Consider the following 26,905-nt stretch of genomic DNA (forward strand, 5'->3'; position numbering starts at 1 on the left):
ATTTTTCTGTTGCAGTTTGGCCGGGGCTGGGTCCGAACCCGCCACCCTTGGCATATGGCCCTACTCACTGAGCCACAGGCGCCGCCCTGAATTCAGATTTTTTAGGCTTTAAAGCCCCAGCTTTGTGTGTGTGTTGGTTTCTCTTTATCAGCAAATTTTGACAACGAATAAAGCCCTAGCTTAAATTTTTCTTTTTTAAATTTTCTTTGGATTTTTTTGTTTCGTTTTGTTTTTGTGTTTTTTGAGACGGAGCCTTGCTCTGTCACCCAGGCTAGAGTGCAGTGGCTCACACCTGCAATCCCTCATCTCCGTCATCTCAGCTGACTATAACCTCAAACTCCTGAAGCCCCAGCTTATTTTATTTTATTATTTTTTTTTTATTAAATCATAGCTGTGTACATTAATGCAATGATGGAACACCATGCACTGGTTTTATATACAATGTGAAATATTTTCATCACACTGGTTAACATAGCCTTCTTGGCATTTTCTTAGTTATTGTGTTAAGATATTTATATTCTACATCTAGTAAGTTTCACATGTACCCTTGTAAGATGCACCGTAGGTGTAATCCCACCAATCACCCTCCCTCCACCCGTCTTCCCCCTCCCGAAGCCCCAGTTTTTAAATAACCTTTCATACTTTGCCTTCATGGACCTCATAATCTAATGGGAGACGAACATACAAGTGATAAGCCGCTATAACGCAACACAAGTTCGCTTTGGTAGCAGACCCAGCAGCCAACTTCTCTGAGCTACACGCTCTGTACTAGCACTGCTGTGATAGTGTCGGGACCCCCAACCAAAAGGTGAACAGAGAGAGGAGGATGCGCCCTCTGTCATAGGGTCAGGAGTAACACCAGCCAATTGCTATTCTGGGAAATAGCTTCCCCCTTGCTATGAAGCCCCCACAGATCAAGGGCAACAGGATCCAGCCCGTGGCCTGCGGAGCAGCAGAAGGAACCCAGAGTCCGCACTCGGGCCAAGCCCTGGTGAGGAAGGAGGCCGTGCACGGTGGAACCACAGCTGGCCTCACGGCAGCAGGCCCAGGGCTTTGGAATGCAAGGTCAGGGAGGTCCCAGACATTTGTACTCCATTCCCTCTTAAAACAAAGAAAACTGCCGAGTTACATGTTCCAAGAGACATCAGAGTATCTGAGTGGCCGTGGATGTGAGGAAAAGAAAACATACCCAGGGAACATCTTGTATTTTCACCCTCCTACCCCAAAATACAAAGAAATAGCTAGAAAAAATATACAAAGGTCTTGGAGGAACAAAGAGATTTCTGGAAAATGCTAGGACAGCTGAATTAGTATCTGGCTCCAAACGCGAGACCCAGGTATGTACCCTGGTGCTTCTGTTCTCCAAAGTCATCTTGCTTGGGACCAGCGTGGTGCGCGCACTGAGGGTGGAACTTTAGTCACCGGCAGAAGTGACTGGTTGCAGGGCCCTTTTTTGGTGCTCCTGAGCGCTTGTCCTTCACCACACATTAACAAAAAACTACAGCTGCTGTTAAGAGAAATAAACTTGAGACTGGAAACATTGCTTGGGGGCAAGACAAGTGTAAATGGATAGGGCAAAAAGGAAAAAGAATTAAAAACCAAGAGGGACTCTGCATGCATATTGTTTCAAAGTGTTAAAGTTCTCATTCCACTCTTCAACTGGAAATCATAGCGTATGCTTATGTTTATGCAAGAAAAATGTATGCAAGAAAAGACCTCAGGGAACACTAGTCAACAATCCATACACAAAGAAAAAGCCTTACCACGAGGTTGGCAAATTAATGCATATTTATATGCATTCATCAAAAGACGATTCTGTCATTTATCTTTCAATTAACCCACTAATTACCTGTCTGATACAGTCAGATAAGAGAGATTCCATATATACTATTAATGTCTCTTCTACCTCTCTAAATACATGGTAAGCTTCGTAAGAGTGGGAACTGTGTGTGTTTGCTCATATAAAATAAGTGTAAATAAAATACCACGTTGATAAATGTTACAAAGAAGACAAAAGGACAATGCTATATCCTAAGGGTATCTGACCTAATCAGTAAGGATAGGTCAACCTTGCCCAAGTAAGTGATATTTGAGATTAAACCCAAAGTTAAAGTGGAAACAGGAGAGCAGTAGAGCAGCACAGGGATACAACATTCCAGACGTAAATATAGCATGTGCAAAGGCCCTGTGGCAGGAGAAAATGGAGGCAGGCAAGTGTAGCTTGAGTAGGTGAAGGAATAAACCCAGAGGTGGGAGGGTTTAATAACATCTGATTTGCATTTTGAAATGCTTGTTCTGGCTATAGTATGAAGAAAGGTCTGGAATGGGGTTAGGAGAGGTGCATTAAGACAAGGAAAATGGGTGCCGCCTGTGACTCAGTAAGTAGGGCATTAGCCCCATACTACAAGGGTTTGAAACCAGCCCCGGCCAAACTGCAACAAAAAAATAGCCAGATATTGTGGCGGGCGCCTGTAGTACCAGCTACTCAGGAGCCTGAGGCAAGAGAATCACCTAAACCCAAGAGCTGGAGGTTGCTGTGAGCTGTGATGCCACAGCACTTTACCAAGGGCAACAAAGTGAGACTCTGTCTCTAAAAAAAAAAAAAAGACAAGGAAAACTGGAATGGGTTAGATTGGGGAAAATCATGAATTCAGTCTTAAAAATTATGAATTTGAGATCCTTTTGGAACCCTCAAATAGAGATGCCAAGCAGGTAACTGGCTGTAAGCATCTGCCTCAGTCCTCTGCTGAGCAAGAATGCACTGTTCAATCTGTCTTACATTTGATGTTTTCTGTGTTTCCTTATCTTTTGAAAATAAAACCCAATATATTTTCTTTAACATAAGTTCTCCTTTGTATTCATTAACAGCAATAACAGCCTTCTGTTGTTTGATAAGACTTTGTCACAAACTCATTCTGCATTGCTGTGTTCTGAATGTTTGTGTCCCCTAAAAATTGTTGAAAAATTCTAACCCCCACAGTGAAGGTATTAAGAGGTAGGAGGTGATCAGTTCATAAAGGCGGAGCCCTCGTGAAAGGGATTAGTGCCCTTGTACAGGAGACCACAGACAGCTCCCTCCAAGGTGCCACCTGTGAGCCAGAAAGCAAACCCTCACCGGACACCTACTCTGCTGGAACTTTGGTCTTGGACTTCCCAGCCTCCAAAACTAAAAATAAATTTTCTCTTCTACCTTTGAGAAATAAATTTCTGTGGTTTCTAAACTACCTGGTCTATTGTATTTTGTTACAGCAGCCTGAATGGACTGAACCAGTATCTATTTATTAAGCACTAATTAATTATATTCCAATATTCTAGTCAACAAAAATCAGTGAAGATAGAAGACAGACCAAACCCTTGACTTCAAAGCATTTACAACCTAGTGGAAAGTCAGACAATAAACAGCTGGTAGCAGACCTGGGCTAGGAAAGAGAGGAGAGAAAGGAGGGGTAAAGGGAGAACCTGCTTCAGGGACTGGTTCCAACAGCTACATTGACATAATTTGAGAAATGACTGATACTTGCTGCTCCCGGAAGAAAAATCTGGAACTCAGACCTACAGGGTTTCTGTGACTGTTAATGTGATATCCCTACGGAGGTGGTCAGACCTTTCAATCGTTATTGGGTGCAGATAAAATTCATGACAACTGAGTTTTTCAGACTTTTCTGGGAAGTGTAAGCGACAAGTTAAAGACAAGTTAGAGACAATAACTACAAAGGTGTGATTCTTTGTGCTTTTCTCATCTCTTGAAATGTGAAAAATCACTTCTTCAGGAAAAAATGAAACTATAATTTTATTTTATTTTTATTGTTTATGTTTTCCTTTTTCTCAGGCCTGGCAGGAATGAAGAAACTATAATTTAAAAACCCTATTTGGTTCTGCTATTAACTATGGACTAGGGGGACTAGCAGCAATGTGATGCAAACCGCACCTGGTTCCAGGCACCACAGAGTATAACCTGATGATGTTCACATGCTTACCCAAATCTTCGGAAATTATGATTAGTTCTCCTGCTCCCAAGGATCTTCCAGCAATTTACTCATTTTAACCAAAGAGGGATGAACACACTTAACACGTTTCTCTGAGCTGTGTCCTCTCTTTTAGTATAAGCCAGCTCATCTGGGGGGTGCACACGTTCAGAGCAAGGGGTTTATAGAGAGGAAAGAATGTGGCCTTTGTGCTATTGAAGCAAACACAGAGGCCATTAGCCTGAGTCTTTCTCCGTACCAGGAGGCCTACAGAAGCAAACCAAAACTTAACTTGGAGGCATTTCTTATAACCTACTAAAAAATAAAACTTAGCCCCAAGCCAGGTGAGGTGGCTCACACCTGTAATCCCAGCACTCGGGGAGGCCAAGGCAGGTGGATTGCTTGAGCTCAGGAGTTCAAAAACCAGCCTAGGCAAGAGTAAGACCTTGTGTCTACTGAAAACAGAAAAACAAGCTGGGTGTTGTGGTGGGCACCTGTAGTCCCAGCTACTTGAGAGGCTGAGGCAAGAGAATCACTTGAGCCCACAGGTTCAAGGTTGCTGTGAGCCAGGCTGACACTGCTGCACTCTAGCCTAGGCAACAGAGACTCTGCCTCGAAAAACAAACAAACAAACAAAAAAAAAAAAGCATCAAAAAAAAAACAAAAAAACACTTCACCTCAGCCAGTCACAAACAGCCAACCATCCAATTGGTTATAACTCAGGACCTCCCAGTGAACCAAACCCAAATAAGGCCTATCAAATAACATACATATTTTTTCTTTTCTTTTTCTTTTCCTTTTTTTTTTTTGACATAGGGTCTTGCTCTATCACCTGGGCTAGAGTTCAGTGGTGCCATCATAACTCACAGCAACCTCAAACTCTGGGGCTAAAGCCATCTTCCTGCCTCAGGCTCCACAGCAGCTAGGACTATCCACGCTGGCCACTATGCCTGGCTCATGGTTTTATTCTTATTTTTTATAGAGAGAGGGTCTGGCAATGGTGCTCAGCTTCAGCCAAGTAACGTTTTTACTTACATGTTGAGCTGTAAAAGTTCACTGGCGGGGTGCTGCAGCCAAGTTCACTGAGCCTCTTTTGGTTCTGAATTTTGTCTGATTCCAAAAACTGTTCTTTGCTCAAATGAACTCTGTTAACTTTATTTTGTCTAAAGGTTTGCTTTTAACATGGTCAGGCAAACCTGGATTCCATATCCCAATGCTAAAGCTGGTGTGTGGTGAGAACTCACTTTTTTCATTTATAAAATGGGGACGGTAACACTCAGGGAAGGCTACTGAGGAGAGCAGATGAGAATGAACACACAGCCCCAGGAGCAGGGTGCGGCACATTCAAACCCATAACAACACCCCAGAAATGATCCTGTCCTGGCTTTTCTTCACATAATTTCAAGGAAGCTATTAAGGAAGATTGATAGCTCCGCCTACATAAAATGCACTGGCCAAGAAACACCATAAAGAAAATCAACAGATGGGCGGCGCCTGTGGCTCAAGGACTAGGGCGCCGGTCCCATATGCCGGAGGTGGCGGGTTCAAACCTAGCCCCGGCCAAAAACCACAAAAAAAAAAAAAAAAAAAGAAAATCAACAGATAATTAACAAATCAGGAAGAAATATGGGCAACATAGAAAACAGGCTGGAGTTTAGTATCCTTAATCGTAATAAATATTTACAAATCAATAAAGAAAAAAATCAACCATGTAGAAGACAAAGTTAATGAACAAAAACCAGGTAATTCATTCTCTCTCTCTCTCCCCTCCTTTTCTCCCTCCCTCATACACACAGTCACACACAGACACACAAATGGCCAATAAACATGAAAAATTATTTAACCTCCTGAATAAGAAAAGAACTTTAAGTAATTTTAAATTAAAGACATCAGGTTTTGCTCAAAAACAAGCGACTTTTTCAAGTTACTGTCCAATATAGGAGATGATGAAACCAACACTTTCCTTTTCTGCTAAGAGATATAAATAGGTATTTTTCTGGAGGGACTTGCTTATACTAATCAAAAGCCTTAAAATATATGCATACTTTTTTTTTTTAATTTTTTTTTTTTTTTTTGTAGAGACAGAGTCTCACTGTACCGCCCTCGGGTAGAGTGCCGTGGCCTCACACAGCTCACAGCAACCTCTAACTCTTGGGCTTACGCGATTCTCTTGCCTCAGCCTCCCGAGCAGCTGGGACTACAGGTGCCCGCCACAACGCCCGTCTCACTGTACCGCCCTTGGGTAGAGTGCCGTGGCATCACACGGCTCACAGCAACCTCTAACTCTTGGGCTTACGCGATTCTCTTGCCTCAGCCTCCCTAGTAGCTGGGACTACAAGCGCCCGCCACAACGCCCGGCTATTTTTTTGTTGCAGTTTGGCTGGGGCTGGGTTTGAACCCGCCACCCTCGGCATATGGGGCTGGCGCCCTCCTCACTGAGCCACAGGCACCGCCAGCATACTTTTTTTTTTTGAGACAGAGTCTCACTATGTCACCCTGGGTAGAATGCCCTGGCGTCACAGCTCACAGCAACCTCAAACTCTTAGGCTTAGCGATTCTCTCGCCTCAGCCTCCCAAGTAGCTGGGACTACAGGCGCCCGCCACAACGCCTGGTTACTTTTTGTTGTGGTGGTGGTTGTAATTGTCATTGTTGTTTGGCAGGCCCGGGCTGGGTTTGAACCCGCCAGCTCCAGGGTATGTGGTTGGTGCCCTAGCAGCTGAGCTACAGTTGCCAAGCCGATATGCATACTCTTTGACCCAGAAAATTCAATTCCACAGCTTTATCCTTGGAAAACCAACCTTGGATGTATGTAAAGTTATCTATGACAATGTTTTCATTTATAAGTGGAAATAGAACTTCCTTCCATCCTCGTGGCTGGTCAGCAAGGAGACCTCGCACCTCAGGCCTGGCTGTTGTTTCCTCTGCCAAGGGCCCTCTCTCCTCAGACACCAGTATGGCTCTGCTGGAAAGTCATCTGATCCGCGGGTCCTTCTTACCCACCCCATACAAAACAGCAACCCCACCCCACGTGTGCACGCACGGGTCCCCCACCTCCTTACTTGGCTGTATTCCTCCACGCTCCTGCTGCTGTCAGACATATGATGCGCTGACATTTCCTTGTGTTTATTGTCCACCTCAACTAGGACTTCAGCTCTATGAGGGTAAGTTTTTCTATTTTGTCACTGTGCATCCCCAGCGCATAAAACAACACCTGGCATATGGTAAACAGTCAAATATTTGCTGAATAAATTTTAAGGTATTACTTCTATAACTTAAAAAAATTCTTCCCAGCTGGGCAAGGTGGCTCACACCTGTAATCCTAGCTCTCTGGGAGGCCAAGATGGGAGGATCGCTTGCGCTCAGGAGTTCAAGACCAGCCTGGGCAAGAACAAGACCCCATTCTATTAAAAATAGAAAAATGAATTTGGGGTTGTGGGGGGTGCCTGTAGTCTCAGCTACTCAGGAGGCTGAGGCAGAGGATGGCTTGAGCCCAGGAGTTTGAGGTTGCTGTGAACTAGGCTGACTCCATGGCATGCTAGCCTGGGTGACAGAGTAAAACTCTGCCTCAAAAAAAAAAAAAAAAAAAAAAAAAACCTACAACCACGTAACATAATATTTACAAAGCTATGTCACGTGGGGAAAATGTTTATGATGGAATGGTAAATAAAAATAAAAGACACTCAGAAAAAAAAAATTCCCTTCTTTCTCTACATTGGTATAAAGGGAAAACAATAGCAACAAAATCCAATCATGACCGTAACTAACATTTCTTCCTCTGCTTTCCTCAAGCCCTTCAGAGACTTTGCTCTGAGCAGAACTACTGGTACCAACACCTACTTGGTTTTAAAGGGATGTTTAAAGGGATAAGAGCAGAAAAAGCCAACATCCTACATCTGTCTCTTTGAAATGGCCCTAATAGGGAATTCTAACAAAGTTCATATTTAATAAACATTAATTAACAATCATGTTATAACCTAGAACTGTGAAAACAATAAACTGGATTGAAAAACACATATTTCTTCAATAGACATCCACTTAGACTCTTGGAATGAAGGAAGTTATTTTACTTTACATAGTAACGTATCTCTCTTTTTCTTATTAAAAAGCAATACCATCCATACTAGAAAAATTTGAAAATACAGATGATCAAGAAAAACATGACAATTACAAAGCCACTGCCCACAGATAACCACTGTTAACAGCTTGCTACGTCTCCTTCTAAATGGTGTCCATGTGCACACACGTTAACGCTTCCAGGAAGGACACTGCAAATACTAGGCCATTTTATATCAGGGACATGAGCATAAGGATTTTGGTGTCTGAGGGAATCCTAGAACCAATCCCCCACAGATACTAAGAAATGACTGTATTCCCTTCTCATATCCACAGTATTTTCATGATACACAGGATAAATTCCTTACAGTGGAACTGCTCTTCAAAGATGAAGTTTATAACTGGGTACAAAATCCAGAGAGGTTATACCGACCTGCCTTCCTTTCCAAATCTAACATTGTCTAATTCTAGCATAGCCAGAGGCCTGAACTCTGGGAACAAACTGGGCATATACGATGAATGCATACTTTCCCCCCCTTTAATTCTCAGGGGCCTCCTGTACTGGCCTATTCTTTCATTGTCCTGCTGGCCTGCAAAGTAGGCAAGACAAAATTAAATACTGAGGTAGTCCTGGCTCCAGGATCTCAAGTGACTGCAGTGTGCTGGGGCCTCTGAGGGCCTGCTGAGCCGTGAGTGTGTGTGCAGGGAGTGGGGTCTCACAGCAACTCCTAGCTAGACAGACTGCACACTCTCCCATGTTTGAAGGACTATTTGTTGAGAGGTCTGGTTTGAAAATTGTGGTGACAAAATTTTCTTAACAGATTTATAAACACAAACACCACATTTCGTATGAATCATGGGCTTGTTTTTTGTTTGCATGCACACTCTACCATCCCTAGGAACCCCGAGGAACAAAGCATTTTACAGGAAGCTAACAAAAGTCTGTTGGCACAAACTATAAAACTGTTGTTATTGAGATGCAGGCTAATTAAATTAAATCACTTGTTTTTCAAATAGAGCATGCATTATTGAGTGAACATCTGCTCCCTGAAAACACTCCCCAGTTTATCTGTTCTTGAGTGCTGGAAGGGCTCCTGAAGTCGAGTTCTTGAACATTCTGTGTTACACTGACACCTAGTGAACTGAAAGACAGCTACCGAATCTGAAAAGAGAACAGAAGACCAAGGTTCCTGTGTCCACCACTGGCGTTGCCTAAAATAGTATAGTAATCTCCCTGTTACCCTACATGCATAGCGATTAGTAGATTCTGGATAAATGAAGTTTCTGGTTTCTTGAGAGGTTGGTGCTTATTACTATTACTATGGATACTAAAAATAGACCTTATACTCCATACTATACCATCCCATATCATAAACTAAGTATGGACTTGATAGTAACATTGAAATACACTCAAAAAAAAAAAAAAAAGAGAGAGAGAGAGAGAGGCAAATACACTCATACGCTCATTAAGGCGGAGCGGTGGCTCACTCCTATAATCCTAACACTCTGGGAGGCCCAAGCAGTGAATTGCCTCAGCTCAGAAGTTTGAGACCAGCCTGAGCAACAGAGAGACCTCATCTCTACTAAAAATAGAGAAACTAGCTTGGCATTGTGGTGGGCACCTGTAGTCCCAGATACTCAGGAGGCTGAGGCAAGAGGATCTCTTGAGCCCAAGAGTTTGAGGTTGCTGTGAGCTATGACACCATGGTACTCTACCCAGGGTGACAGAATGAGACTGTCTTAAAAAAAAGAAAAGAAAAATACACTAATTAAAAGCAAATTAAGACAAAGGCAAACTTCACCTACTGTAATAAAATTGTATTGTATTGGGCGGCGCCTGTGGCTCAGTCGGTAGGGCGCCGGCCCCATATACCGAGGGTGGCAGGTTCAAACCCGGCCCCGGCAAAACTGCAACCAAAAAATAGCCGGGCGTTGTGGCGGGTGCCTGTAGTCCCAGCTACTCGGGAGGCTGAGGCAATAGAATCGCTTGAGCCCAGGAGTTGGAGGTTGCTGTGAGCTGTGTGAGGCCACGGCACTCTACCGAGGGCCATAAAGTGAGACTCTGTCTCTACAAAAAAAAAAGAAAAAAATTGTATTGTATTATAAAATAGCTTGTAAATGCAGTGTACAGTACAATTCTAGTTAAATGGCAGTCAGTACACTTCAACTTCACTACCTTTTTTTTTTTTAACTTCAAACAACACACATTAATACTGAAAACTGTTACAGAGAACACACGGGAGCTGAAGAGTAACGCAGGAAGTGTCAGCTTACTGATAGCACAGTGCACCCAATTTATACTCTGATTTGGGGGACCAGGGGTCCGGGTCATGAGCCAATTGCTTGAATTCTGGATAACAGGGAATTTACAGTAATATCACAAATTGTAAAGTCACCATTTGCTTCCCAGCTGAAACGGACTTCTGCATACATCAACTCACTATTTACAGAAGAGCCCTAGATTCCATTTTTTCAGCTGACAACTACGTTCCTTGGGGTCTTATTCTCTTTTCTCCCTTCTTCCTACTTTCCTTGGATTTTTCTCTTTCACTCTTTACTCCTCCTCCTGACTAAGTGAATATCTCGTTCCCTTGACAAAGCCCAGCCCTAGTATTACTTGAACCCAAGAGCCCTGTGACAATAGTTTCTTATAGCCTAATTACAGACGTGAGCTACCCGCGCTTGGCCTAATTTGGAGGTTTTATCAAAGATGTTTGTTACAGTTCTCCAGAAAAGATTCCTGATGGAAAATTAAGGGGTGGGGGCTTCTTTTAATTTCAGAAATCTCTTGCCACAGAGGTATTGGGCATAAAATTTTTAACTTAACTTAAAATCTGTCATCCTTGAAAGCTTGAGTGTTCAAAATTTTCTCTCTTATTTGTAATGGGGAAAAAAGGGCAAGTAGTTTAAAAGTTTCACTTTCAAAGTATCTTTTATTTAAACACGTAGTCTGGCGACACAGGAATTAGAGGACTACAAGCTGTGGCTGTAAGTCTGAAGTCTCCAATGAACTCACGCCTGAGTCTGCAATTGTCCAGAATCCAAAAAAGAACGCCCTGGTCTCACCATGCTTACCAGATGTCCAGTTAGATGAAACAGGTCAAATGTTCCTTCAAGATCACTTTTTGAAAATATGGGAAGCCTTCAGCAAAGGACTTCAGCATCTGCTGGAAAAATCACTTCAGTGTTCTGCAGTGGCTTGGCAACAGCAGCAGCTACCAACAAAATGACAAGCTTGTGGCTGTAGAACAGTGCTATTATATCTGTTCCAAGACAGAAGGTTGCAAGGCATCATCCAACACTAGTAGCAACGGCTGGTCTCCAGGTAAACACCGTGGGAGGAGAATGACTCCGTAACGTCTCCAGGTAGAACCAACACGTGACGTGGCCAGCGGACACAGCAGATACGGCCTCTTTGCAGTGTAAGAAATGTGCTGCCAGGTTCTGAGGCTCATTTGAAAGGGACTCTGGATCTCTGTGCTCGGATCATAAGGGCAGTCTAAATGACTCCTCTGTGGCATATGCTATTCGGTACCAATTTAAGAGCCGTCCTCCAGCCTCACCATTATAATCACCACTTCATAGTAACCTCCGGGATTCCAAACTCTCTTCCTGCTATTTCCTTTTTTTTTCTTTAAAATTTTGTTTTGATATAAAGTTTCCATTTTTAGTAAAGCCAAACCTCTGCTATTTCTGCACAAGTACAGAGTTACCCAGGAAAGTTAGACTTCCGTTCCCTAACAGTACAAGGGGTGGCTCACACCTGTAATCTCAGCACTTTGGGAGGCCAAGGAGGGAGAATCACTTGAGGTCAGGAGTTGGAGGTTGCAGTGAGCTATAGTGATGCCACTGCACTCTAGGCTGGGCAACAGAGTGAGAACTTTTCTCAAAAAAAAAGGAGGAGGAGGAGTTTAGGTAGGGGTCTGAAAATGGATATGATCATGGATCTTTTGAGATGAGCAGAATCTAGTCACATACTGTCAAGTCCAAGGGAGAACAAGCCTAGTGGGTCTCAAACTACTACTGTTATAGGATCATTTCTTTCAGGAAAACAATCTTTTTTTTTTTTTTGCAGTTTTTGGCTGGGGGCTGGGTTTGAACCTGCCACCTCCGGTATATGGAGCCTGCGCCCTACTCCTTGAGCCACAGGCACCACCCCAGGAAAATAATCTTGAGAATCTTTAGTAAGTTCTGCTAGTCATCCATTACCTACCCCTCAAAAAAAGTCAATGAAAATACAAAGAATTCCATCAACAGATGAATAAACAAAATACAGTATATACATGTGAATGTTATTCAACCTTCACAGGGAATGAAATTCTGACACATGCAAAAACATGGATGAACCTTGAAAACATTATGCTAAGTTAAATAAGCCAGATACCAAAGAACAAAGGGCTGGGTTTGAACCCACCAGCTCTGGTTTATAGGGCCGGCACCCTACTCCTTGAGCCACAGGTGCCGCCCAAAGAACAAATATTGTACAATTCCACCTAGAATAGAACAGGTAGACACAGAAAGTAGAACAGTGGTTCTATGGGTGTGGGAGGGGGAGATGATATTTAATAGGAATAGAGTTTCTGTTTGGAATGATGAAAAAGTCCCGGACATGGATAGGTGTTACACAACACTGTGAATATAGCTGATGCCACTGAATTGTACACTCAAAAATGGTTAAGATGGCAAATTTTATGTTATACATTCTTAAACATAATAAACAAAAATTGAGCATGAAAAATGACATTACTTTTAAGGAAACATGAGTGAGGTAATTTTTAAAAGACTACTTACTATGAATAAGTTAAACATTCACATGGGAAATTCTAAAATAATCATAGTCAGAAACATTTTAGAATGGAAGACCATGTTGATCAGCACCGGTGGCTCCCAGTTCAAACTGTGATAGCTAATCCCCTCTGTCTAGTTCAACCTCCTGCTTCTCTGGAGGAATGAATTTCACCATTTGGAGCCAGGATCCTCCATTATTTAAATGGAAACATCACAGGCCCAGGTGAATTCTGGGTCCCTATTTGTTTAAATGAAACCTCAGTTCTCGCAGAACTCTTCAACATAACAATAAAGGTATTAAATAATGCTTGAATTTAATAGAAGGTCCTAAAAGCATCTTTATTTCAGCAAACTGAGGATGCTATACCACAAAAATGCAAAACTAGGGCCAGGCATAGTAGATCACGTCTATAATCTCAGGATTCGGGAGGCAAGGAGTCCAAGACCAGCCTGGGAAACATAGTGAGACCCTGTGTCTACAAAAAGAAAAGATTTCAATGCAAAACTCACACAGTACATCAAGAGGAAATGGTCAGAGAAGCATGAACTATGAACTCTCTCTAGTTCATATATTCATATGAATATTCTTTCACATGGATTATGAAATAACAGGGTTAGGTAAATTAATGTACGTCTATGTTCCCAGGGACTCCCCTTCATAAAACCCTTTGAGGTTTTTTGTTTGTTTGTTTGTTTGTTTGAGACAAAGTCTCTCTCTGTCATCTTAGCTGGAGTGCAGTGGTGTCATTATAGCTCACAGCAACCTCAAACTCCTGGCCCAACGTATCATAAAACCTCTTAATACTAGTTTTTTGTTCTACAGTCTTATATTTTCAGGAGAAGCCAAGTTATTAACATTTACATTGGACACATCTTCTCCAGAGTATCAAACAAAGAGGTGAATTAGCAATCAAGAGGTTAATGTGATTAACGGAGAAGTTGGGCAGAATAATTCATAAGGCGAATGACGTGGCTCCATCCTTCAGTTGGAATGTTTACTTTATTCATATAAACCTTGACTTGATTTTCTTTTCACTTTGTGCATCTTTTCAGGCCAGAAAGGATGTTCTCAAAGAATAAAGAAGGCTGGATGCAGTAATTCATACCTGTAACCCTAGCACTCTGGGAGGCCAAGGCAGGCAGATTGCTTGAGTTCTCAAGTTGCAGACCAGCCTGAGCAAGAGCAAGACCTCGTCTCTACTAAAAATAGAAAAACTAGCTGGACATCGAGGTGAACACTTCTAGTCTCAGCTACTTGGGAGGCTGAGGCAAGAAGACAGCTTGAGGCTCAGCGCCTGTAGCTCAAGCAGCGAATCAAGCCCGGGCCCGCCAAACAACAATGAAGGCTGCAACCAAAAAATAGCCAGGCATTGTGGCAGGTGCCTGTAGTCCCAGCTACTTGGGAGGCTGAGGCAGGAGAATCGTTTGAGCCTAGGAGTTGGAGGTGGCTGTGAGCTGCGATGCCACAGCACTCTACCCAGGGTGACAACTTGAGGCTCTGTCTCAAAAAAAAGAAGACAGCTTGAGCCCAAGAATTTGAGACTGCTATGAGCTACGATAATGCCCTGGCACTCTACACAGGGGCACAGAGTGAGACTCTATCTCAAAACAAATACATAAATAAAAGAATAAGGAGCATTTACCTAGGTGAGGCAGGAATGGATAACCAACTTATATTATAATTCTAGCTCAAAAAGGTCATAGACTGTTGAGATTTCTTTTTTGAGACAAAGTCTCACTATGTTGCCCTCAGTAGAGTGTATTGGCATCACAGCTCACAGTAACCGCAAACTCCTGGGCTCAAGTGATTCTCTTGCTTCAGCCTCCCAAGTAGCTGGGAGTACAAGCGCCTGCCACAACGCCCAGCTATTTTTTGGGGAGGCTGGGTTGAACCCGCCACCTCCGGTATATGGGGCCAGCGCCCTACTCCATTGAGCCATAGGTGCCGTCCCCCAGCTATTTTTTTGTTATTGTTTTAATTGTTGTTAGCAGGCCCAGGTTCGAACCCACCAGCCCCAGTGTATGTGGCCAGTGCCCTAACCACTGAACTACAGGCACCGAAACTGAGATTTCTTTTAAACTTACTAAAAAGGCTGTTTTAACAGAATCATAACAACTAATGTAATGTCTGATCTGGACTGGAGGCTGGACTGGAATTTTGGGGTGGGAGGGCTGTAAAGATTATTATTGAGAAAATTAGCAAAAGATGGCCGGTAGATGACGTAATAGTATTGTATTAATGTTAATGTCCTCACTTTGATAACTTTACTGTAGTCATACAATGTTCTTGCTCTTAGGAAATATGCACTAAAGAATTTAGGAGTAAAGATTAGAGATATGTTCCTGTCAAATCTGCAACTTATTCTCAAATAGTTCAGGAAAAAACTACACACACACACAGAGTACAACAAGAGAAAATAGTAGGCCATGTAAGATGGTTCACACCTCTGATCTTAGAAGTCTGGGAGGCTGAGGTCTCACTTGAGGTCAGGAGTTCGAGACCAGCCTGCTGAATGAGAGCAAGATCTAATTTCCACTAAAAATAGAAAAAATTAGCTGGGGTGTTGTGGCAGGCACCTGGAGTCCCAGCTACTTGGGAGGCTGAGGCAGGAGGATTGCTTGAGCCCAGGAGTTCAAGGTTGTGTGAGCTATGATCACACCACTGTACTCTAGCTGGGTGACAGAGCAAGACACTGTCTATAAATAAATACATAAATAAATAAAAAAGAGAGAGAGAAAATGGTAGAAGAAGCATGGTAAAATAATAATTGGGGAGTCTGAGTAATAGGTATAGGAGTTCTTTGTACTAGTCTAACTTTTCTATAATAGAAGATAATTTCAAAATAAATTTACAATTGAGTTATCTCAATTGATTGTTCAGTCAGTTACAGATCAAACTCTTTTTTCTACTCTTTACCCCCTTCTCACTAGGAAAAAGAAAAAAAATCACAAAAGAAATTTAAAGCTGATATAATCTTATTCATAGTGATCTTACGGTCTAAAACAAAGCAAAATTAATAGGATATATTAACGTATATAAAATGTATATCTCAATTAGAATGCAGTGGCATCATCATTGCTCACAGCAACTTCAAACTCCTGGGCTCGAGCAATCTTCCTGCCTCAGCTTCCTAAGTAGCCAGGATCACAGGTACCCCCACCAAGCCCAGCTAGTTTTTTTTATGTTTTATAGAGACAGGGCCTCACCATATTGTTCAGCCTGGTCCTAAACTCCCACCTTGGCCTCCCAAAGTGCTAAGATCACATGCATGAGCCACTGTGCCTTGTCTTAATTAATTTTAATACTAATATAGTATTACTGACCAGGAAAACAATATAGATTTCTCTCTGATAAAATCATTGGATCTCAAGGTTACAAGGGAACTAAGAGACCAAATAACACAAAAAACATTTGTGTTTCCCAGCGCAACACCATAAGAAATACAATACTATTAGGCTGGGCATTATGGCTCACACCTGTAAGTCCAGCAGTTTAGGAGGCCAAGTGGGAGAGTCTCCTGAGCCCAGAAGTTAGAGATTACAGTGAGCTATGATTGTGCCACTGGACTCCAAACTGGGCAACAGAGGCAAGACTCTGTTTCTTAAAAAAAATAGGAGAAGAAATAAATTAATTAGTATCAAAAGTAAGCAGGGTGTGAACGTGAGTCAAGCACACAGAGGTTGTTATTCCACATACCTTGAACTGCTGTTGATCTCCACCCAGCCCAGCTTCCATGACACATGAAGCAAAAGTCCACCGATGAATGTCTGCCACCTGAAAAGGACGAGAGCGGTCAACTCCATCCAGCCCCAGCAGACCTGCTGACTGACACCATCAGCCCTTTTTGAAACTCTTTTCTCCCACTCTTTCCCAATTATCCCATTTCTTAGACCTTTCTCAACCTCTACTGTCCCCTTGAGTCTAGCTGTCCAGTAAGTTCTGACATTAATTCTCTTCTCTTCCCTTCTCATTCTAGACGTTTTCTGAACAACCATGGCCACTACTTCTCTTCTGCCTTGCCCTTGGCACTGAGGATTCCCAAGGCCTTTTTCTCACCTGGACACTGCCACAGTGTCCTGCCACTGTAGCCAATTACAGTGTGCTTAAAACATGATCTGGAACCTCCCCAAGTCCTACTATCCCTCTATTCCTAATCAGCCAAATGAAACCTAGATGGCACTCCAGCCCTTCCTCTGCCCTCCACTCCCTCACCTGCATGCAAAATCCTATTGATTTCTATTTATCCCCACACCAAAGCTCAAATCCACGCCTCCCCTCCATCCCTCCCGAACCTCCTTAATCCAGGCTTTCCTCATCTCACACCTGGCCCCGAGCATGTGTCCCCTTACTGGTCCCCCTCTCTCCAGGTTCTCCCAGACCATCTATTCTCTGCCCTGCAGTCAAAGGGTCTATTCTAAAATGCAAATGAAATCGTTCACTGGCTCATTTTTAAGATGGAAGATTTTTCCTGGTTCCTGTAGCACCAACTTGCCAACAACACACTTGGGCCGTGAAGCTTGTGTGGGGCATCCTTCCTATGGCATGCATGTACAGAGGGCAGGCTAACTCCTCCCCCTCCCACTGCAGGACACACATCAAAATGCCAAGTCAGTGACAAGGCATAGTCTTACTATAATTGCTGTTTTTATTTTTATTAGGTGAATCATTCATAAATTCCAAAACCTTACTTTTAGTCAGAAATGTCTTGAGACACCTCACCTCAGAAGTGACTCCAATACACCCATGTTCTATAACACTACAGTTGAGAACCCCTTGTCACTTGTGTGTGTCCCGGCCTTCTGGGACTTGCATCCACCCCTCCAGGCTCAGCTCCTGTCCATCTGCCATGTGTAGCCACATTCTGGGCATAATGAACAGCTCCCAGCCTCAGCAACATGCCAGGCCATGTCACACTCCCAAGAGTCTGGATGTGCCTCAGAATGTCGCTCCCATGTCCTTGTGTGTTAGTGATCACCCGATCAGCCCATAAGACCCAATCTGCATGTGTTCCTTGTTGAAGTTCCACTGACTCAGCCAAGCGGGACAGACTAAACGTGGGCTGTACCCTCACACAGCTTAGCCTAGAGCAGTGGTTCTCAGGCCCAGGCGAAGTTTTCCCACAGGGGCCTTCTGGCAGTATCGAGAGAAAGTCTGGGTCATCCCAACTGGGGGTGGAAGGGGAGACTGTGCCACTGAAATCTAGAGTAGAAGCCCAGGATGGAGCCCCCTCAGCAAGAAGTCCAACCCAGGCCAGGCGCAGAGGCTCACGCCGGTAATCCTAGCACTGTGGGAAGCTGAGGCAGGTGGATTGCTTGAGCTCATGAGTTTGGGACCAGCTTGAGCAAGAGCGAGACCCTATCTCTACTAAAAATAGAAAAACTAGCCAGGCATTGTGGCAGGTGCTAGGGAGGCTAAAGAGCGTGAGGATCACTGGAGCCCAAGAAACTGAGGTTGCAATGAGCTATGATCACACAGCAGTCTACAGAGGGCAACAGAATAGACTTTGTCCACCCCACCCCCCCAAAAAAAAGAAAGAAAGAAAAAGAAATATCTCACCCCAAATATCAACCCTGGAATATCATTCCAAGTTTGAGAAGCCCTAGTCTAGCGGAAAGTAAGAGATAATTAACCAATAATTATAAACAAAATGTGATGAAGCCCTAATGGGCAGAGTACCAGCTAGTACAAACCATCCTAGCAAAGGCAGTTAATTTAGTCTAGTGAGTAGGTAAGAATTCCCAGAGAAAGTGAATTTGAACTTTGAACTCTGAATCATGTTCAGAGCAGAAGAGACAAAGCCCAGAGGTGAGAGAGAGAGAGTGGTTCATTCAAAGCTTCTCAGAGAAGTTCACTTGGTCTGGACCTTTGCACCTGAGCCTTCCAGAGGGGTGGCAAGAGCTGATGCTGGAGACAGAGGGCGGATCCCAAAGGGCCCATCAATCACAATGAGGAGCTGGGACTTCACACTGGGGACCACGGGAGCAACACCTTCACAGTCACATCTGGGAAATCACCCTCTCCTTACAAGAGACAGAATATTTTGGTCAAAACCAAGACCAGAGACAGGGAAACAAGTTAGGAGTTTTTATAGGAATCCAAGAGATGACAGTGGCCCAGGAATAGTCTATAAGGATGAAGATGGTGGCCAGATTCTAGACATTAAGGTGGCCCTGGTGGTTAACTGAATGTTGAAGATGGAGGAGACAAAGGTATCAGGAATAACTCCCAGGACCACAAGATGAACTCTACCTAATAAAGTCAAATATTTAGACCTGGTTGCTTGTACCTTCACATTAACCTGAAATAAATTTACTTAAAAATAAAAAAAAAGAATAACTCCCCAGGGTCTGAGTTGGGCAGCTGGATAGAGGGGATCATTCACCACTAGGAAATCTAAGGAACAAAGAGAAGAAAATAACAAGCTCCATGAGGGCAGAGATCGTTGTTTCCTTCACTGACGTACCCCAGCTGTCTAGAACAGCACCAGTAAATATTTGTAAAACGAGCTGTTCTGTTCAACTGTGCACCTGCTATACACCAGGCATCGTCCTGGGATCGGGGATACTCCAGGCACAAAACTGACACAACGAAATTGCTGCCTTTGCAAATATTACGCTCTGGAAGAGGTGCGTCCAGTCTGACTTTGTGGACAAGAAGGAGAAAGGCCATCCAGATCTCCTCTATCCAAACAGTCTCTTTCCCACATAAGTTTCCCAAGTCCCTCTAGCTGAGAGACCTGAAAGGACAATCAGGGCCAGAAAACACTTGGTGTCACTAAGACAGAAAACAATACCCCAGCTTTATTGACTAAAATACACACAATCATAGACAATATTTTAAAACTTTTGCTATGAAATATTAGAGAGGAGCTTGACAAAGTAATTCTAAAGTTCATCTTAAATTCAGTAGCGCCTCCATAGCTGACCACCTCCCTACATTGGCCACCTCCTTAAGTTGACCTAATTTTCAGAGACTGGACATGCCCCACATGCACATATCAGTACAGTAGGCCTACTTCCTTATGTTGACCACCTCCATCTGTCGACCAGTTTGTTACAGTCCCTTGGGTGGTCAACTTTACAGAGGGTCTACTGTATTAATAATTTATTGGTGATAATATAAAGAATATTTTTTAGAGAGACAAATAAGGGATGAATTGCTCTACTATATATATAAAGGGTACAATAATTAAAACAATTTAGCACTGGCCCCTGTCCATAAAAATTGACAAATAAGTACTCAAAAAGAGACCCTAGAAAAACAACTTTAGGCAGATGCCCTAAACTTAACAACAGTTTGCATCCTGATAAACCCATCATAGGTTGAAAATATCCTAAGTCAAAAGTGCATTTAATACACCTAATCCATCAAACATCATAGCTTAGCCTCGCCTACATTAAATGTGCTCAGAACACATTAGCGTGGCATATTGCTAGCCCAGGAAAAGATCAAAATTCAGTATCTGAAGTTTGGTTTCTGCTGAATATGGTAAAAAATTATAAGTCAAACCGTCTCAACTTGGGATCGTATGCGTATGATATTGATAACCCAAAGACAAAAGGATAGATTGTGTAACAATCCTTGCATTGTATAAATTAGTTAACTATTGGGAGAGGGACAATTTCCTCCTATTGCACCATATTCAGAAATAAACCGGCATTGATTAAAAACTGAATAAGGCTTTCATAAAATATAGGTGAGTATCTAAATGATCTTGTGAGAGGAAAGAATAAAGAGAAAAACAAAGGAAGCAATCACAAAAGGAACAATCACTACATGAATTCACAAAAAATAAAATTATTTAGCCAGGCATGGTGGCAATCCCAGCACTTTGTGAGGCTGAGGCAGGTGGATTGCTTGAGCTCAGGAGTTTGAGAGCGGGCTCAGCAAGAGCAAAACTCTATCTCTACTAAAAACAGAAAAACTAGCCCAGCATGTGGCAGGCACCTATAGTCCCAGCTACTTGGGAAGCTGAGACAAAAAGATCACTTGAGCCCAAGAGTTAAAGGAGAAAAATAAGGAATGACTTGCTCTACTACGTATATAAATGGTACAATAACTAAAACAATTAGCATTGGCCCATGTCAGTAAAAACTGACAAATAAGTACCCTAAAAGGCTGCTGTGAGCTATGATGCCATGGTACTCAACCCAGGCAACAGTGTGAGACTCTCTCTCTCTCAAAAAAACAAACAGGGCGGGGCCTGTGGCTCAGTGGGTAGGGCGCCAGCCCCATATACCAAGGGTGGCGGGTTCAAACCCGGTACCCGCCAAACTGCAACAAAAAATAGCTGGGCGTTGTGAGGGGGGCCTATAGTCCCAGCTACTTGAGACTCTGTCTCTACACAAACAAACAAATGAATGAGCAAACAATCCCATCTACCACTAGGCAAGAGACATGAACAGAACTCTCTGTTAGCAAATGGCTAACAAACATTTGAAAAAATGCTCATGTCCCTAACCATCAGAAAAATGCAAATCAAAACCACACTGAGATTTCACCAGTTAGCAGAGCCCACATCACAAAGTCTCAAAGCTGCAGATGCTGGTGTGGGTGTGGAAAGAAGGAAACACTTTTACACTGTTGGTGGGACTGCAAACTGAAACAACCTTTTTGGAAAGAAGTATGGAGAATCAGCAAAGAACTTAAATTTGACCTCCCATTTGATCCTGCAATCCCATTACTAGGCATCTACCCAGAAGAAAAAAAATAGTTTCATCATAAGAACATTTGCACTAGACTGTTTATCTTAGCACAATTTACAAGTGCCAAAATGTGGGCTCAGCACCCGTAGCTCAGTGATTAGGGCGCCAGCCCATACACCGGGGCTGGTGGGTTCGAAAACAGCTCAGGCCTGCTAAACAACAATGACAACCACAACAAAAAAAATAGTCAGGTGTTGTGGTGGGTGCCTGTAGTCCCAGTTCCTTGGGAGGCTGAGGCAAGAGAATCACGTAAGCCCAAGTGTTTGAGGTTGCTGTGAGCTGTGACTCCACGGCCCTTGGTAGAGTGCCACAGTGAGACTCTGTCTCAAAAGAAAAAAAAATACAATTGCCAAAATGTGGAAACAACCTAAATGTCCATCAACCCAGGAATGGATTAACAAGCTATGGTATACACCATGGAATACTATTCAGCTATTAAAAAAGATAGAGTCTTCAGATCTTGTGTATTAACCTGGAAGAGTTGAAACGCATTCTTCTTAGTAAAGCTCACAAAGAATGAAGAAGCAAGAATCCAATGTACTCAATTTTAATATAAAGCTAACAGTATTGTTTGTACATACCCAAAATGGAACACAACATAAATGCCCATCAATAAGATACTAAATAAATTACAGTATGTTTATTTGACCAAAAAAAACTATGCAGCCGTTAAAACAAGTAAAACTACTTCAGGCTCGGCACGGTGGCTCACGCCATAATCCTAGCACTCTGGGAAACAAAGGTGGGTGGATCGCTTGAGCTCAGGAGTTCCAGACCAGCCTGAGCAAAAAAGTGAGACCCTGTCTCTACTAAAAATGAAAACCTGAGGCAAGAGGATCACTTGAGCCCAAGAGTTTGAGGTTGCTGCAAGCTATGACACAACAGCACTCTACTGAGGGTAATAAAATGAGACTCTGTCTCAAAAAAGGGCGGCGCCTATGGCTCAGTGAACAGGGCGCCGGCCCCATATACCGATGGGGGTGGGTTCAAACCCAGCCCCAGCCAAACTGCAACGACAAAAAAAATAGCCAGGCGTTGTGGCAGGCACTTGTAGTCCCAGCTACTCTGGAGGCTAAGGCAAGAGAATCGCCTAAATCCAGGAGTTGGAGGTTGCTATGAGCTGTAATGTCATAGCACTCTACCAAGGTTGATAAAGTGAGACTCTGTCTCTAAAAAAAAAAAAGAAAAAGAAACCTACTTCAAAAACCATTTAATGATGTTAGCTGGACATTTTCTAATGGGTAAAAGAGCATAAAAGATACTCACCCTTGGAATAATGTAGGGTAGGTAAATTTCAAGACAGACAGGACATACTGAAAAACAAATACCAAGTTATTTGACACTTCAAATGATAAGAGAATTGATAGGCCATATGTACATTATGTAAGTTCATTCAAGTTTTCAAAAAGTCTTTATTTCCCCCCAAATCACAAATTGAGCAAACATTTTCCAAATCATACCAAAGACAATGAGCCTACTTTTCCCCAGGGCCTCCAGAGAGAAGCCTGACCTTCTTAGCTGGAGAGCAGAGTTGGCATCATAAGCAACCCAAGAGGCCCAGCAGCTGTGTGCGCCAAACGCTAAGCACCCTCCCAGATCCTAGAAGATATCATATTGTTTTTGGGTTTTTTTTTTTGTTTTGTTTTGTTTTGTTTTTGCAGTTTTTGGCCGGGGCTGGGTTTAAACCCACCACCTCCGGCATATGGGGCCGGCGCTCTACCCCTTTGATGTCATATTGTAACTGTAGCAACTCCAGAGAAAACAGGACATGTCCCTGGCCAAAGACTGTAATGTCACCACTTCATCTACTGTCCAGATTGCCTAAAAATCTAATCCCTTTTTTGTTTCCCTTCGAGAAGAAATGCATCTTAATCTTTCTTTCCTTTGTTCTTCTTCAATGTTTAGGTTTTTGCCAACCTGAGCAAGGGCAAGACCCCATCTCTACTAAAAATAGAAAAACCAGCCCGGGGGGAAGCTGACGCAGGAGGATCACTTGAGCCCAGGAGCTTGAGGTTGCTGTAAGCTAGGCTGACACCAACGCACTCTAGCCTGGGCAACAGAGTGAGACTCTGTCTCAAAGAAAAAAAACAAAGTTTAGGCTTATGTATTTTGTTTGCATTGAAGTAATTTTTCCTAACTAATTCTGTACAGATGTCATAATTTTTGTTGGGTTTAGCATTTTAAGGATTTTTTTTTGAAACAGAGTCTCATTCCATCACCCTGGGTAGAGTGCTATGGCATCATAGCTCACAACAACCTCAAATTCTTGGGCTCAAGCAATTCTCTTGCCTTGGGCTCCCAAGTAGCTGGGACGATAGGTAGACACCACTATGCCCAGCTATCTATTATGTCTTTTAACCAAATGTACAGTACTTTATGAACAGAGGAATTGTGTTTTGTCATTTTGGGCATAGGATTCCATCTTTCCTATTATTAAACACTTTCAAGACTTTTAAACAAATCTAAAATGGTTTCAGGCATGGACTCTACTGATTCCTCACATGATCTAAAAAACTGGAGTGGACTGGTGCTGTGCAAGTTTACTTACCCACTTTTTCCCCAGTGAGTATCCCATACAGAATTCCTCCTGTTAGAGCTCCTAAATATCACCATTAGGGCTGACTGCCTGGGCTCTGACCAGTGTTTATTATTCTTCCCTGAAGTATATTTGCTCACACAACTCATTATGGTCCCCCATCCTTCCCCTGTGATTTGTATTCTAAAATGGAGGAGAAAGGATTAAGTGAGCATCTGAGTCATGTCCTGTAACGCCCTCAACAAGCTTTCTTATGATCACAAATATTTATTTAGTTTATTGTGTGCTTAGCTTGGCCTAGATACTGGGAGAGATCAAAGATCCTGAAGATCTCCCTTCACCTTGCTGAACAATAAGATAACTACAACCAATGGAATCTAATGTCCCCTTTCAGCAATCCCTCACTTCACTGAGAAATGTCACTCAGAGTAAGATGCTATTTGGTAGAAGAGCGAGGCCCTGGTAGTGAGATTCTAAAGGAAAGAGAGCAATTTGGGAGCCTTTGAAAAAAACATAGCACATTTCTCATGGTTATTATCCACTCATGTCTCCTTATGCAGTGAATTGTTTATTTGTGCCATTTACTCATTTGTTTTCACTTAAGTATTTTTTATTAATTTAATGCATTTTTTTAATATTTTAAGGATACTGCAGCTCATGCCTAATAATCCCGGGACTTTGGAAGGCCTAGGAGGGAGGACCAATTTATGCCAAAGTTCTAGACCAGCCTGGGCAACACTGTAAGATCCTGTCGCTATAAAAAATATAGACAGATAGAAAAAGAATGCCAACCATTTATCCAGGCAAGGACTTTGTGTCCAGGATGAAGTCTCAATCACTCTGAAGAGAAGGACAGGTGGCTACAGGTGGCTAGTTATTGCTGGAACCTCTCACAGGACAGAGGAACATGTCACTCAGCTTAGACCAGCCCAGGTCACCAAAGCCAGAACCCAAAGGTGTGATGCCTTCTCCTCCCTCCTCACCTAGAATAGCTTCCTTTCACAGCAGACATATCACTTCAGACTCCAAACATCAACCATTCTTTTAAACAGTAGAAGGAGTTAGAAGGAGCTATGCAAGATTTTTTTTAAAGTATTTTCTTTCTAACAGAGGAAGAAATGGAAATAAACCTTTATTCAAATCTATAAAAAAGAAAGAAAAAAAAAAAACAAGAAAAACTAGAATACACTGTAGACACTGTACTGTAGACACGAAAAAATCTTCACTAATTACAAAGAAAATTACTTTTGCAGACAGACTAGATGCAGGAGAATATGCTCATGGGGCATCCATAGCACATTTTTCTTCCCATTCTCTACCTGGTCCAAGTCCACTCATGTGGCCTTGGCCTCAGGAAGGAAGTACCACCATCCTGACTGAGAAGATGAAACAATAGTCCCAAAACGTTTGAGCTTCTAAGAGTTACAAAGTTCCTCCCCAGAGCCCTGTTATTTTCAACAACCTCTCATACCCCCACCCGGCCATCCCATCTCCTCCCCTCCACTCTGGAGCTGACATCCTTTTTCCTCTTTAAACAACTCCATCTCCCCTTCTTTTCTGCCTTTTGCTGTTAAATTGTCCTACTCTGTCTCTCTAGCTATGACACTTTCAAACAGCCCCAAGCCAAAGCATTCCAAACTACCAACTTTAAATTTTCAGGGCCCTAGATAACTCTACATTCTTGGGGACCTGATAATTTGATTTATCTAATGCTTTGAGGCTTTATGCACATGGAAGGTATCTACTCTTTAATAATTTTTTTTTCTTTTAATTAAAGTTGGTCTTGAACTCCTGAGCTCAAGCAATCCACCCACTTCGGCCTCTCAAGACTGCTAGGATTATGGACATGAGCCACTGTGCCCAGCCAAGTCTTTATTAAACTAATTATAAAATGGTGCATGGTACCGGTAAAAATAAAAAAAAGCTACAGGCTTTTTTCAGGCCTATAATCCTAGCACTCTAAGATGTCAAGACAGGAGGACTGCTTAAGTTCAGGAGTTTGAGAACAGTCTGAGCAAAAGGGAGACCCTGTCTCTACCAAAAATCGAAAAACTTAGCCAGGTGTTGTGGTGTTCACCTGTGGCTATTTGGGAGTCTGAGGCAGGAGGATGGCTTGAGCTCAAGAGTTTGAGGTTCCTATAAACTATGATGACACCACTGCACTCTACTGAGGGTGACAAAACAAGACCCTGTCTCAAAAAAAAAAAGTTACAAATGCATGTACATGGGGCGGTGGAGACTTAAATTTCTATGATCCAAATGCTATTTGCCTGCTAGATTTTTTTGTTTTGTTTTGCTTAGATAAAATGTTTTTTGTCTAACCAATGTCACAGCTTCTGTGTGTGTTTTCATATCAGCCATATTAATATGCCTCCTTCCAATAATTATATGTAAATAAAAGGATGGCTGTGGGGTGGCACCTCAAAGGAGTAGGGTGCCGGCCCCATATGCCGGAGATAACGGGTTCAAACCCAGCCCCGGCTAAAAACTGCAAAAAAATAATAAAATAATAATAATAATACTTAAAAAAATTAAAAAATAAAAGGACGGCTGTTCTGTTTTAAAGCAAAACGTTACCAATATATGCATCGGATTACCTAGACAAATTAGAATAGTTATACTGAAAAAGCCAAGATTTCACAAATTCATATATTCCTAAGTAGGAGCTACAAAAAAAAGAAATACACACACACACACACACACACACACACACACGTATATCTTTTTAATGATTTACCTGGCCCATGAGGGGAAAAAAACCAAATCTGTTAAAAGCTAATGATTCTTGGCAGGTGCAGAGGCTCACTCTGGGACACTGAGGCAGTAGATTGCCTGAGCTCAGGAATTGGGGCCCAG

General features: G+C 42.6%; 1 protein-coding gene across 1 annotated transcript in view; it reads right to left on the minus strand.

Moving 5' to 3' along the window:
• The window catches only part of TMEM241 (transmembrane protein 241), a 137,963-nt gene that overhangs the window by 109,254 nt on the left and 1,804 nt on the right, over nt 1-26,905 (minus strand). Inside the window, exons 2-3 of the mRNA XM_053571686.1 lie at nt 22,780-22,826; nt 16,505-16,582 (exon numbers count right to left, since the gene is read on the minus strand). Of these exons, the coding sequence (XP_053427661.1) occupies nt 16,505-16,582; nt 22,780-22,826 (125 nt within the window). The remainder of the gene's footprint in view (nt 1-16,504; nt 16,583-22,779; nt 22,827-26,905) is intronic.

This window comes from Nycticebus coucang, chromosome 19 (genome assembly GCF_027406575.1).
Source record: "Nycticebus coucang isolate mNycCou1 chromosome 19, mNycCou1.pri, whole genome shotgun sequence".
In the NCBI taxonomy this organism is placed as follows: Eukaryota; Metazoa; Chordata; class Mammalia; order Primates; family Lorisidae; genus Nycticebus; species Nycticebus coucang.